Source organism: Protomyctophum parallelum (assembly GCF_964188405.1).
Source record: "Protomyctophum parallelum genome assembly, chromosome: 1".
In the NCBI taxonomy this organism is placed as follows: domain Eukaryota; kingdom Metazoa; phylum Chordata; class Actinopteri; order Myctophiformes; family Myctophidae; genus Protomyctophum; species Protomyctophum parallelum.
The window spans coordinates 79,880,369-79,894,686 of NC_139697.1; the positions used below are offsets into that span (position 1 = coordinate 79,880,369).

General features: G+C 41.5%; 1 protein-coding gene across 1 annotated transcript; it reads right to left on the bottom strand.

The window, feature by feature from the left end:
• Positions 1–5,210: 5,210 nt before the first annotated feature.
• Positions 5,211–12,134, bottom strand: LOC310855162 (uncharacterized protein). Its single transcript, XM_083760062.1, has 6 exons — positions 11,845–12,134; positions 9,158–9,293; positions 8,715–8,849; positions 8,250–8,290; positions 7,402–7,637; positions 5,211–6,809 (listed from the first exon to the last, which is right to left on the bottom strand). Exons 2-6 carry the CDS (start codon positions 9,199–9,201, stop codon positions 5,259–5,261), a joined length of 2,007 nt encoding a protein of 668 aa, XP_083616188.1. The 5' UTR covers positions 9,202–9,293; positions 11,845–12,134; the 3' UTR covers positions 5,211–5,258.
• Positions 12,135–14,318: the final 2,184 nt, after the last annotated feature.

A 14,318-nucleotide genomic window follows, 5' to 3' on the forward strand; every position in this document is an offset into this window, starting at 1 on the left:
CCCGGCCCTACCTAAGCCTGTACACTCAAGACACTTCCCCCGCTGCCAACCTTAGATCTCCATATATGGAGCTGACCTGTTCTAACATAAAATATGTTGATCTGACCTCATCAAACCCTGTACACCCAAGACATGCTCCATATATGGCCAGTGGCGAGGTCGTTTCTCGCCCTCAGTGGTCTTACTGGTTAGGCTGTTTTGAGTGGTGCAATCACTCCTATAGACGAAAATAGCGTTATAGCATTTGTTCACCACCATGTGTCACTGTTGCACAGCCTAACACACAGGCCAGGGAGGAGGGCTTGTACATATGTACAGCACAAGTACTGTACAGCACGTCAGCACCACTCAATAAAGACAGGTCTGATTTTTGAAAGGCATATTATGTGAATGGAATCTCTTTTTTTCTTTTTTTTTAAGGTTCTGGCGACAGCCTACAGAAACACCTTTGTGTTTTTGCACTTTTGTACGTTAGACACAATCAGGGATCCCAGCATTGTAAATGTATTTTCTAACCTATACAATTCAATATGCTTTATTTTTAATGTGCTTTATTTCAACTTTGAAATTTCACCCAAATGTGGGTTCGCCAAAACAATGTACCTGTGTTTTAAGGATGTGTGTGTATAATATGTATGTATGCGTGTGACTTTTCCATTTCATTGTATTCCTCACAAAGATGCCATTGACTGGCCCTGTATCTCAAATGGTCAAATAAATACTTGATTGAGGAATATAATATGCCTTTTGTATTTATATCAGCAAATATTATGTCTAACATATTTTATGTTGGACATACTAACCAGTTAATCGATAAGGTTATCAATTAATTGATCATTCCCATCCCTATCTCAGTCATATAGTTCACAATTACGTTTAGTAATCAAGCACCAGCTGCAAGCTGAAACTGATGAGCTGCGGTTTGAACAGTTTACTTTGTCTTTACATTGCTTAAACCTATGTGAGCAGTAGTGGAAAACATTTCTTAAGTTGAAGTATGAATACTGCAATGTAGAAATACTGTAAAGTATGGTAATAAAACTTTACTTAGGTAAGATTACTGGTATCAACTTAAGTAAGAGTATTGTGTGTAGGTAAAATGTATCAAAATGTAAAGTGTATCAAAATGCACTTAAAAGTACCAAAAGCAGAAAGTACTCATTATGTAGAAATGCTTAAAATGTCTAAAACATTTTGAAAATGGATCTACAAGTTCACAATTGGGAACATGTAGATTGGCCATTTTCAAATGGCCTATATCTAAGGTGGTTTCCCTACTGTATGTTTAGTCTCTTGAGACAAACTGTTGACTCAAGGGGGTGCCATTTTCCCTTTATTTTTGCAGATGGGTTCCCAGATTGCTGTAGGTTTTGTAATAAAAATACAAATTAACTAGTAACTAAAGTTCTCAAATAATTGTAGTGGAGTTAAAGTACAATATTCGTCTCTGAGATGTAGTGTAAGTGTAGTAGAAGTTAATAATAATAAATTGCAATGTTTAACACCCTCCAAAATACATTACATAGGCCTACACAATGACAGTTGGATCATTGTCATTGTGATATAAAAATGCTTAAATTAACTAAAATGGACCTTTTTTACTGTACATGTGTAAGCAGATATGTTAAAGTATTTCAAATAGATAAATTGACGGGGGGGGGGGGGGGGGTCTACCAAAGATACAATGACTACTGTACTGGCAGCATAAATATGTACAAAGTAATGAGACCAGCTAAACCAGCATAGACCAGCATAGGCCAGTTTCACCAGCTGGTGATGCTGGGCTATGCTGGTCCACTAGCTAGCTGCTAGACCATTCAGCTAGACTGTGCGGCAAAATACGATGAGATAAATGTCTTGTTTTTACCTTTTTAATTTCCCCCCCCCCCCCCTTTCATAATGTAATGCTTTATATAAATATAGATACCGGTAGATAGATAGATAGATAGATAGATAGATAGATAGATAGATAGATAGATATGCCTTCCAAACAGATTAATGTCATGCAGCAGTTAATTTATGGTACACATAATTGGCCACAAGGCGTTGATGGGGTTCCAGGTTGTCCTCAACCATGTGGTAATATTACAAGAAGAAAAATAGAATGATGTGAGTTTGACCTGGCTATATCCACGCTTGTCATCGCAGCTTGTTTCTTTTTTTCTGCCTTTAAAGTTGAAATTATATCAGACAAGGTGTACATGTGGTTCCTCATGTGGAGTGCATAGTGCTTGGTCCATCTGAATTGCAAACAGGCATGTAGGCTACATAATGCCCTGCAGTATTGCCCTGATGAAGACTGCTTAGTAGACAGTCAAAATAAAGAAAGGGAAAGTTAGTCCCAAGATTGTCACATGTATTATACACGCGCCTGTGTGAGTGAATTAACTTGCAAATAAATGTTTTAAACACAATCTATTCATGTTGTCATTTTTACATAATGTATGCATTATTAACCTGTTTGTGACATGTCTATGAGCTTTACATGGTGTATTATGGCTATGCAATATTATGAACCTGAATTTCAATAGAGCTATATATTATGCATAATTATGATATTTATTTACATGTATGGACCTGAATGTGGCATGTATGCACTATATAAGTGCCATATTTGTTGCATATGTACTTGAATATGACGTATATGTTGTCCTACTTATAGATATATATGCACATATATGGACCTAAATGTGGCATATATGCACTATATAAGTGCCATATATGTTGCATATATGTCATGCTTATATACATATATGCACATATATGTACCTGAATATGACATATATGTTGCATATATGCACATATATGAACATATAAGTTTCATATAAGTCCTTTCCGTGTGGGCGTATATGTACAGTATAATTAAATGAAATGAAACACAATTAATGTATTGGAATAATTAAATTAAATAATATGTTGGGGGTATTCCTGTTTCCTGTATTAATCATGTACTTCAGAATCCCAATGGAAAACACAGGAATCCCAGACAAAACGTGGAATGTAACAGAAGCATGAGGTCAGTCCATTGCTCTCCACAGGTTGGCAGAGGGAGTGTAGCGCCCAGGTCAGGATTATATTAGACAATTGACACAAATGGGTTACAAAAATAGTGGGATAAAAACATGTATTAGGCTACTATCACTAGATGGAGCTAAGTGACTATAACAGACTCAATAATATACACTTCCTGACCTACAGCAGCACAGAAACCACAGAAACCTAATTATTGACCATTACTCTAATCCTGCACAATCAACAAGTGTAAAGGCCATTTAAGAAATCATGTTCTATTATACAGTATAGGCCTTATTATACAGACTGCCCATAATTCCGACTTCCCATTACTCTGACTATGTGGCTTCGTGTGCGGTTAGGATTTAATTAGGGATAGCAGGGCTATAGTGTGGGGCAAGTTGTATGACAGGACATTGTGTTCTCTTCAGACTGTGCTATATTATATATCGTGGTTCTGTAGTTATATCTCAGAACATTCAAGTGCACTAAGCAGATATATGCAATGCTACACAGAATGTAACTTTATCATTGTCATGCAATTTCTGATTCCCCCAGTTGGTGAACCCACACACACATAAAAGGTACATTATAGATACAGGTGATCATTTTGTGATGATTGTTTTGTATGATTTCATAATGAACACGTGGTTCTCAAACTAGGGTTCTTGAGGAGTCATCATGGGTCACTGTAACTTCTCAGAGGTCATTAACATAATTTGGGTCAGTGTGAATCATAGCGTTGTTTTTACAGCAAGCACAAAGATCTATTTTTAAAACTAATTTCCAATCTTATTGTGATCCATCTCTATCTAGAGTCAAACTAGTTTAATGTACCTGTAACCTGATCAATAATCATTATTGTCAATCATCAAATTAAACAGATCTAGACAGACAGATTGTAATGTCATGAGACGAATAGAGCAGGCTAGGGTGAGGCAGTGCAGCACAAACAGGCAAAATCCAGGAAACAAGGTTTATTTTTCCTGCAAGTTAATAATACTCAAGTAGGCCAACATGAGGCAATTTGCAAAGGCAACAAAAAACATCCCAAAGGAAGAATAATGAATACATACGTACGTACGCACGCACGCACACACACACACACACACACACACACACACACACACACACACACACACACACACGAAGAGATACAAGGTTTCTGTCCGACAGTGACAATATCTTTGTGTCACACAGGAAGTCTGCAAATACAAAATGGATGTACAGATGAAATTTACAGCATAAAGTATCAGATAATTGTGACCACTATCTTACAGTACTACCAGTCCTAGGCTGTTCTTCATTAGCTAACCTTGTGAATGTGTACTGACAATTAGTCAAGTGATGCAGTGAATCTCTTTTGTCAAAGGATTCAAGCAAACTACAAGAAGCAGTAGTTTGACTGACGCATAGCTAGGGGTGCATACGTTGGTTACAATGGTTAGACATACTATACCAACAGTGACTCCTAAAGTCATTAGTCCGACAACCCGTGCTGCGGGTTAAAAATCACCCGTGGCGGGTTAAAACTAACTTGTGGCAGGTTAAAAATCACCCGTGGCGTCCGTGTGTGGTTAGGGTTAGGGTAGGGTTGTGGGTAGGGTGTCAGACTCATGACTGTAGGACTCAAACCAAACAATTGAAATCCCAACAGAAAATGAAGCTGATTAGTATCTCTTTTGGCATGTTTGATGTTTTTATTTGTATTTGTTTCTATCTCCTACGTATAAAGAATGTCAGGAATTAAGCAGTAAAGCAGACATGATAGAAAGACAGACAGAAGCAGTCCAGGACTAACCCGACTCCACTCACCTCTTTGGAATACAGTAATTCCAGATGTTATATTTAAATAAAACTATTCAATCATATTACTCTAAATCATAACATGGATGTAATGAAAGAAACATTTGTTGCACGGGAGACAGACAGAGAGAGAGAGAGAGAGAGAGAGAGAGAGAAAGAGAGAGAGAGAGAGAATAATAGAGAGTAATAATCATAATAATAGCATACATCTTAGCTAGGTCCACTTATGGCAATTGTTTAGAGTTTTATTAGGATCCCCATTAGCTGGTGCATCCTAATCATGATCATGACTGCTGTGTGTGTGTGTGTGTGTGTGTGTGTGTGTGTGTGTGTGTGTGTGTGTGTGTGTGTGTGTGTGTGTGTGTGTGTGTGTGTGTGTGTGTGTGTGTGTGTGTGTGCACGCGTGTATGCATGTCCGTGCGTGTTCGAGCGTTTCATCATCAATACCCTTTTCCGTTGGGGACTAGATTGTTATTGCTCTCTGGCATCATAAAAAGATCTGTTAGGACCATATCCAAGCCTGCCTGTCTGCATCCTTGATCTGGCATAGGCCTGGCTGGTGGATAGGCAGAATGGCAAAACATGCTATCAGCAGCTTCAGTCTCCTGAAGCAGAGATGCTTCAGGAAACAGAGGGGAAGGTGGTGAAATTCCTTCATAAAGGTTATTTAGAGACACCAGAGGTTGAGGTGCACCGTTGTCTGCCTTTCTGCCTCTTTCCCACTTCTCATCGCCCTCGTCTCCCTTCTCAGCCTGTGAGTGACTGTCGCAGAGGACTTTACATTTGTTTGGGTCCAGGTTTGGGTAGGAGCCTGACTGGGACATGGCTTGGAGGAGTTTGTTCAGGGTGTTGGAGCTATCACTGGAGCACTGCTGGCCTGCCTGTGCTATCTGGCAGAGGAGACGTGCATGCTGATGGAGCTGGGCAATGTCCCTCTCGGTGGCGGCATTCTGCTCCAGCAGCTCCTTGGTGCTCAGCGTGATGGCCAGCAAGCCCGACTGGTTAAGGATGTCTGCCGTGTTGAGGAAACGCCTCTGCTGTACAGACGAACAGTCTGACTGGGAGTCCGAAAGGCTGCCTGCTGCTGCGTCAGATGCCGGTCCGTAGAATCTGTGCGAGACTGACGAGGACGGAGAGGACGATGGCGGGGAGTCCAAAAATGTGGGTGGTGAAAATGTGTGGGAGCTGGTCAAAGAGGGTGAGCCCACACTGTCAGAGTGGGAGTTGCGGTGACGATAGTGCTTTTTGTGTTGTGTGGTAGAAGAAGCAGGGGAGGCTGTAGTCAGAGGGTGGTGAGGTGGCTTGTGGGAGGAACTGTGGTTACTTCTGTTTTTGAACTGAGGCCGTTTGGCCTCTCTCTGATTTTGCAGTTGCCGCCGGGGCGTCAGATGTGGTGAGCCCACACTGTCAGAGTGGGAGTTGCGGTGACGATAGTGCTTTTTGTGTTGTGTGGTAGAAGAAGCAGGTGAGGCTGTAGTCAGAGAGTGGTGAGATGGCTTGTGGGAGGAACTGTGGTTACTTCTGTTTTTGAACTGAGGCCGATTGGCCTCTCTCTGATTTTGCAGCTGCCGCCGGGACGTCAGATGGTGGCTGGTGGTCGACACAGCCTCCATCTTCTCTTCTTCGGTACACACCCTCTTACTCAGGCAATGGCCTTCGCCGCCGCTCTCCTTACATGCCCCGACCGCGGAGACAACCTTGTCCTTGTCGTGGCCATCTTTCCTGGGGTGGGGTGCGATGCGAGGGTACGAGTTGAGGATGGGGAGGTAAGAAATCTTACTTCTGTGGTTCTTATTGCTTTGACTGACTCCTTTCTTCGGTTGGCCCTGCGAGCTAGCTACACTGGTGGAGATAGCTGGGGAAGAGGAGGTGGGGGTGGGAATCACTGGCTGCTGGATCAGTAAGATCCGGGTGGGTGCCTTGGTGCCAGTAAGACTGTGCCATCCTCTGCCCCATGCCAGGGGGCTTTGCAGAAGCTGCTCTGGTCTGGTCTGTACCATGAAGAGGTTGTGAGCCAGGGGTGTTTTATGAGCAAGATGAGAGTAAGACAAAAGAGCAAAAGATGGTGAGGGTGGTAAAGTAAAACATCCAAGGCCAGAAACATATGAAAAGACACAGCTGTTTAAATATCAGAATGGCCCTGGCCTGAAGCAAAGCAACTATAACACAAAACCGGGAAAGCATCTGTGTCATTTTTTATTTAGTTTATACTTTGGCTATTAAATAATGGCTGATATACAATCTCAGACCGCGTCACTTACTGACACGCTACGAGCTTGTAGATCAAAAACCTTCAATATATATTGTAGATCAAAAACCTTTAAATATACAGGTATATACAGTACAGTAGCTACCCTGGATCAGTCCCATTAGGGACTGATCCAGGGTAGCCACACAATCCGTTGCTCCGGAACTACTCTGCCAGGACTGGGAGAACCAGATTCACGGCCAAATACAAAATACAAAGAATTTTGACATGAAAACGTTTCAGCACCACTGATATAGCAAGTTATTTCAGGAAACCTTTTTCTTTTCTTTTCTTTTTAAGAATCAGCCTCATGTCTTAATGGGTGAGCGTCTCACCGGCTTCACCAGCAGGTTGTTGATGACATAGATGGGACTGAGCTCCTCATAAGGGAGCATGCTGCAGCCAGGAGCATCTCTGACATAGATGGGACTGAGCTCCTCATAAGGGAGCATGCTGCAGCCAGGAGCATCTCTGCTGTTCTTCTTCCAGCCGCTGTTGCTTCCTCTCTGATGGCCGCTCACGCTACTGAACTGTTCGTCTGTATCATTCTGCAGTGAGTCAGAACCAGCCTCTGCATTTTGGCGGAGGGGGAATAAAAAGGAAGATTAGAATGGAAGTGGAATAGAAAGAAGCAATGCATGATTAAGAGCTGTAAAAATTGTACTATCCCTATTCTGGGGCATGCATTTTGTAAAAATATGATGTTCAATGTTTGTTTTTTAATCCCATGATTTTTGTAACACATTTTCTACACCCAGTGGCAATTGTCTAATCATAGTAATCAATGTAACCTTGGCTCTACACTCCCTCTGACAAGCTGGGGAGAGCAACTGACTGACCTCATGCTTCCTTCAATGCATGAGGAGTCCAAGCCGCTTCTTTTTTCACCTGAGAAGGGGGAGTTTCCCCAGTTGTACGTGGAAGGAACACGTTATTCCAACCGGTTCCTTTCCCCTCCATCAGTTTAGAGACCAGGATTACTGCATGTTTTTGTGATGCCACACAGAGGTTCTTTTAACAACCCCACCTAGGGTATGGGCACTGATGACGCAGAGGAGAGAACACGCCCTCAGCGAGAATGGAACCAAGGACCTTCTGGCTGTGAGGTGACAGCTCTACCGACTGCGCCACCATGCCCCCATTTTTAATGTATTTCTATACATCAAAGGGACCCTTTGTTCACCTGAGTATCCGGAGTCCTTCTCTGAGTCCCAGTACGACCTCCTACAATTTACAATTTACAATTTAGGCATTTAGCAGACGCTCTTAATCCAGAGCGACTTACATTAAGCAAGAACAAAAAGCATGGGAATACATCACAAAAAAGCATTTATCATGAAACATGCGTAAGCTAAGAAAGTAACAGTGGAATATCTATATTATAAGACTATACATATAAACTATATATATATATACTACTATGCTATACATATGTACTATGGCGTGCTATGACTATATACAATGCAATTATAGTGCTGTCTACATAACATGCTATAAGTCTGTATCAAATGCAATCTAAGTCTACAGAAATGCTATCTAAGGGGTAGGGTAAGTGCTATGGGCCATGATGGAGTCTGAAAAGGTGGGTTTTCAGACTACGGCGGAAGATTGGAAGTGATGCTGCAGTTCTGACTGCAATGGGAAGTGCATTCCACAGTTCTCCATACCCAACAGGTCTCTGTGAGTGGCACCCTGAGATGCTCGGAGAGTGGCACTGTTACTCTTATCCTTAGCATTCTTTGAGGTGCAGCGGGCAACATGCTCCCCAAACATGCTTACAAACCTTTGAAATAAGATTGAAGCCAATGTATTTTAAAAATAAAATTAATAACAATAACAATAATAATAATAATAATAATTGATTGAATAATGATCATTCATCCCAACAGGCACAAATATGAAAAAAAGAAAAAAAAAACATTAAATAAGACGTCTATCTCCCAGGATATCACAATTTTAGATACAATTAAAAGCAGTATGACTGTGGAACATTTATCTTAAATGTACAGTACATGCACTACGTGCAACACAGATGTGTAAAGTAAACATTAGCACAAATACACAGATAATGACGCTACAGATATAGCGTACTTCGCCTCTCCCTGATGTGAGACGTTCGTCTGGGCATGAAGCATCTTCTACTCCTGAATGGCCCTTGGGTTCAAGTAGGTACTGTCTTGGAGCAGTAGGTACTGTTTTGGAGCACTCCTCCTCACCTCCTCCTCACCTAATGGAAACGTCAGAGAAGCACATGCAGATATGTCCACCATCACAGACAGAATGCATTGTTCCTCTATACATTATAGAGGAACAGTGGATCCTTCCCCCAGCACAGCATCCCTGATAGAGTCTATATGAGAAACAGGGATGCTCTGCTGGAGAAGGATGTGGTCCTTTATAAAAACTCATTGTCGAAGTGCGTCCTACAAGAAAGTCACATAACACATACCGGTAAAACAATCACAACATAACATAATAATAACCATTAACACCATCAGTCAGATAATAACATAACATTCAAATCATCTAATCTGTCAAAATAGCATACACATTATGAGTTCAACAAACATAACTGATAACGATTTTTGGCAACTTTATTCAAAACATAAACAGGCCTCAACTTCAAAATCTGTTATATATCCCAGTAGCCCTGCTGCCATGACACTCTATGCATCAGGACAATCAATGTCTTCATTTGGTGGACTTAGGTATCCAATCCATAAATGACTTACATGAGACATTGACACATTGTTTAATAAAACCATGAGTTTTACTGTATCACAATGTAACTGCTTTTGTTAACAGTTCAGTGTTTGTATAATATTTGTATAATAATCTGCAAAAGAAACATCCCAGCATAAATGTAGTCTTGCACGTAAATCCAAGTAACCTGTGATTCACGGTTGTTTGTGTAGTGTTGGCTTTTTGCTGCGTATGTGGTCCAATAGTGCAGACTGACTGTGTAAACAGCAGAATGTGCACATGCATGCGGATGAGGCAGCAGTGTCAGTAACCTGATCAAATCATCTGTCTGTGGGAAGATGACTGTTGCTTCCCACCCCCTGCCTATTATGTAATCGTCTGCTCCTGATGCCGGTCCATGGGAATAACAGCCCCGGCAGCTCAAAATGAACTGTACCGTACATGTCTTTAGAACAGTGGTTCTCAATAAAGGACCCCGAGTTTGATATGATGTTTACCTCTGGGGGTCCCAAGTCTACACTGTAAAATCCTCAGTGATAAAGGTAAGGCAAGTGGTTTGTCTTTAAAATAAGTGTTAAATAACTCTATATTGTGATCTTAATCATTGCTATAGAGTGTTTGTTCAACACCATGGGTCTCCCTGTCTCTCCAGCTCTTTATTAAAACATCACACCTGTGTGAACCGAGTGGTGCAACTCCCCTCCCCCCCCCCCCCCCCCCCCCTCTCTCATTAGCAGGCAACAGTGCAGTACTACAGCGCCCCTACTGGCCCCTACTGGTACATACTGGTGCTCATTAACGTCACATAGGTGAACGACACATAGGTGAACACGGACACACGGACATTGCTGTTCTTTGGAGTGGTTGCACCACTCAAAAACAGAGAATGCATTTTCAGATCAGGACCAATCAGGAGAGAGAACACACTATATAATTGAAGCTGATGAATGGGTACTCTCTCCTGATTGGCTGAAATTGGCAACCCACCTGAAAATGTAAATTTCTGTTCATTAAAGAACTGGAGAGGCTGAAAGTCTGCTGTATACTGAACAAACAGTCCCTCCTGGAGAATAGAGCCATATGAAAACATGAATATGAATCACTTAACCTACCTTTAATTTAACTCTGATAAGACTGATACTAGTGTACCAAGCTCCATTTGTACATAGGCTGCAACTCCTCAAGGACCCCCTGGGGGTCCCCGAACATCACTTTAAGAACCACTGTTTTAGAATGCATGGTCTAGTTTCGGGTTTCCCCAATTAATTTTCCTCAAGGGCCATATTTTGACTAGCGTACCAGGCTGGGGGCCGAGTCTGCACGCGCGAGGTCGAGGTCTTGCCCTGAAAATTCATTTTCAGGGCAAGACCCCATTTGAAAATGATGCCCAGTTTGACATGCATAGGCTACTGATGCCATTTATATCTGGGACCCTTAAAAAATAAAAATAAAATAAAATAAAAACATTTTCTTTTTCTTTTGGAAATTCTTTCATGGGCCACAAGGGGGCGCTCTGTGGGCCGCAAATGGCCCGCGGGCCGCCTATTGGGGAACCCTTCTAGTTCCTTAGTATATGATACTGATACTAAATAATAAAATAAATAATAAAACAAGAATATATTTTGTGGTTACAGAAAAGTGACTGATGAGAGGCTATAACTTCAGTAAAGCTTGGACAAAGTTACCATTTCATTTCCACCTATATTTATTTGCATGTACATTTAGCTTTGGACCCAGCTAGATGTATTTTAATTTTTATTGAGTCTGACTTTTACTTTCGGATCATAATGCAAACGTCAAAATCGAGCAAATGATAGTCTTAAGTTATTCCAAGGCTACAACGTGTTTCGCCTACAGGTACTCTCTCTCTCACACACACACACACACACACACACACACACACACACACACACACACACACACACACACACACACACAGTCTCACATACACACACACACACACACACACACACACACACACACACACACACACACACACACACACACACACAGCTGTAGGCAGTGTACAAAACTTAAGTGACATGTATCTGCAAGTGAAAGTGCTTTATACTCACCTATGTAGGCTATATTCCACGAATGTGCTTTATCCTTGCTCTTTTAGGTTTGGGCACATCCATAACATATTCGCATCCAGGAGGCGACTCACTGCCAAGCCTATACGAAGTAGGCTATTTAGGTTTTGGTAAGGGTGCCATCCATATTCATCATGAAGCAAACGATTACACTCTATTTCCCTCCAAGAAGAGAATAACGACATATGGGTTAACTCAGGACCAAGTGATAGTCGGTGAGAGAGGGTATAGTAACGCTGTTGATGAGGATCGAGGTACCTGTGTGCCCTTGAAAGCACTTTCCCCCCCATTTGATGTGATATAAAACATCCATGGTGGCTATTAGGAATGGGCACGCCCCCTTATTTAAATAGAAATATCGGCATTGACGTAGTCATCACAGACGGCGGTGCCCTGGCCAATACTGTGTGAAAACACGTGTGTGGGCGGAAACACTGTAGAGTCCACGTGAGTGAGTGAGGGTGGAGGGAGGAACAACAAATACACACAGTTGTCAGAGTTGAAGCCAATCATGCAGGGAGGGCAACAGAGTGCTCATCTGGTCTGCGCAAACTGAGTCACTGACTGCTTAGATGAAATAATAAATGAAATGAATACGAAATAAATAAATACAACAATTGAATGCACATTGCATAGCCTAATAGCAGATCTACAAGCTTGTAGGTCATATAAGCCCAAAAGAAGGAACTATATTATTAGGCCATGAGCACTAAAAAGGACCACTTCACCACTTTTCAACCTGTTCATGATAAAATGGCACCATTTATTTCTACTCTGGAGCCTGAGGGCTAGCTGTGGGCAGTTCAGAAACCCGTCTTCCAGTGACATTATCGATGGGGAATCTAAGCTAATAGAAACTGCAGGCTTTCTATTCCTGAAAAGTTGCAATGTTAAAATGGAAGCCATTGTTCTCACTTATCACAATAATAAAAATCTATATTATATAGGCCTATACTATATGGTTGTCGATGATGATGTCACTGGTGGATGGGTTTCTGAACTGTCCATGCACAGCCTTCCTATGAGACACAGACCGAGCAGATTTTTTGTTTTTGTTTTTTACTGGCATATGAACTTGAAGATAGGTTGAAAAGTGGTGAAGTGGTCCTTTAAGGCTTAAAGGACCACTTCACCACTTTTCAACTTAGCTATAATATTGCTTTCGGGGATGGTTAGTGTTACTTTCTGTCAAATCAGGCGGCACACCTGGACATATCAAACGGCACGGCACACAGGTTGGGAATCACTGCTTTAAGCCACACTATTTGAAAATAGACGATCTGGTTGCGTTAGCTTGTAGCCTAGATCTGTCTTCTATTTCGAAACACAATACGGAATATTTGGAAGATTGTTTTAAACATTCTAACAAAACAAATATGATATGGGGCTCCCTGCCTTGTTATGTTAGTTACAAACAAATAGCCTATATACATATTAGCCTTATTTGGGGGTCCATGACATGAAAATATTTGAGAACCAATTAAAAAAAGAAAGAAAGAAAAATCATTAAAACTTTTGGACGCAAGCCCAACTACAAAAACAAACCCTCCTCAAAAAAGAAAAACACCAACGAGCAACTTTACAGAAAATGAAGCCCAAAGTCTCTTATTGCCAAGTCTTTATTATTATTATTGTTGTTGTTGTTGTTATTTATTGCCATGTCTCAGTGGACATGATGGCAACACTCGTATAGTGACATGTGACATGAATGATGTGAGAAGGGAGGGAACAGAGGCGGGGTCGTTCCCGTCAACAGAGCACGTTTTCACCAGTATTCATGCATGAGGCCCTTAGACTAGAGTATAGATGAGGCCGGCTAGTGGCCGTGCGTCTACTCTTCAGGACGTCATGTCCGCGCCGCACCGCACGCAGTGGCTTCGTGAAGAGTACAGATGATTCATTGCCATTGCCTTATCCCTTATGTAATGCATCCGAATTTCTTGGTTACTCCTGCAGCGTCCTGCTCCTGCTAAACAACTAAGAAGACGACTGTATGTATTGAGTTGTAGGTCTACTTGAAATGTACTGTAATTCTGCAAACTGTTAATAAATCAATCAATCAATCAAAAAAGCCTATTGTATTCGCCTGGCCCTGGAGCGTCTACTCTAGTCTACAATGCAATTGAATTATTGAAATGCTTCTTCTTCCCGGCTACTACACTACACAAAACTGTTCCTAACTTCCTGTAGCGGTGTAGCCTACTGGTAGTCTATAAACTGTCAACACCTACTGAGTGTCAAAAAACTACTTTCTGGCCTTGATAGCTCATACATCCAAACAGAAAAGTCCTATCTGATTGCATTAAATAACTTTAAACTACCTTAAATTGACTTTGTCACTCACTTCGCCACTCAATCTGCCAATCACTTGATGCATGCGCATATCCTCTATTACACAATTATCCCTGCAGGGTCACAATGTATTGTATTCCCTTGCCTGAGGTTATTTGGATGCA

What these genes read in the sequence shown, in the direction of transcription:
- LOC310855162 (XM_083760062.1), bottom strand. Translation starts at nt 9,201, where the DNA reads ATGCTTCATGCCCAGACGAACGTCTCACATCAGGGAGAGGCGAA. An exon ending in GGTATGGAGAACTGTGGAAT is followed by an intron (nt 8,291 to 8,714) that starts GCACTTCCCATT and finishes TGTAAATTGTAG; the next exon opens with GAGGTCGTACTGGGACTCAG. An exon ending in ACAACCTGCTGGTGAAGCCG is followed by an intron (nt 6,810 to 7,401) that starts GTGAGACGCTCA and finishes TTCATGGTACAG; the next exon opens with ACCAGACCAGAGCAGCTTCT.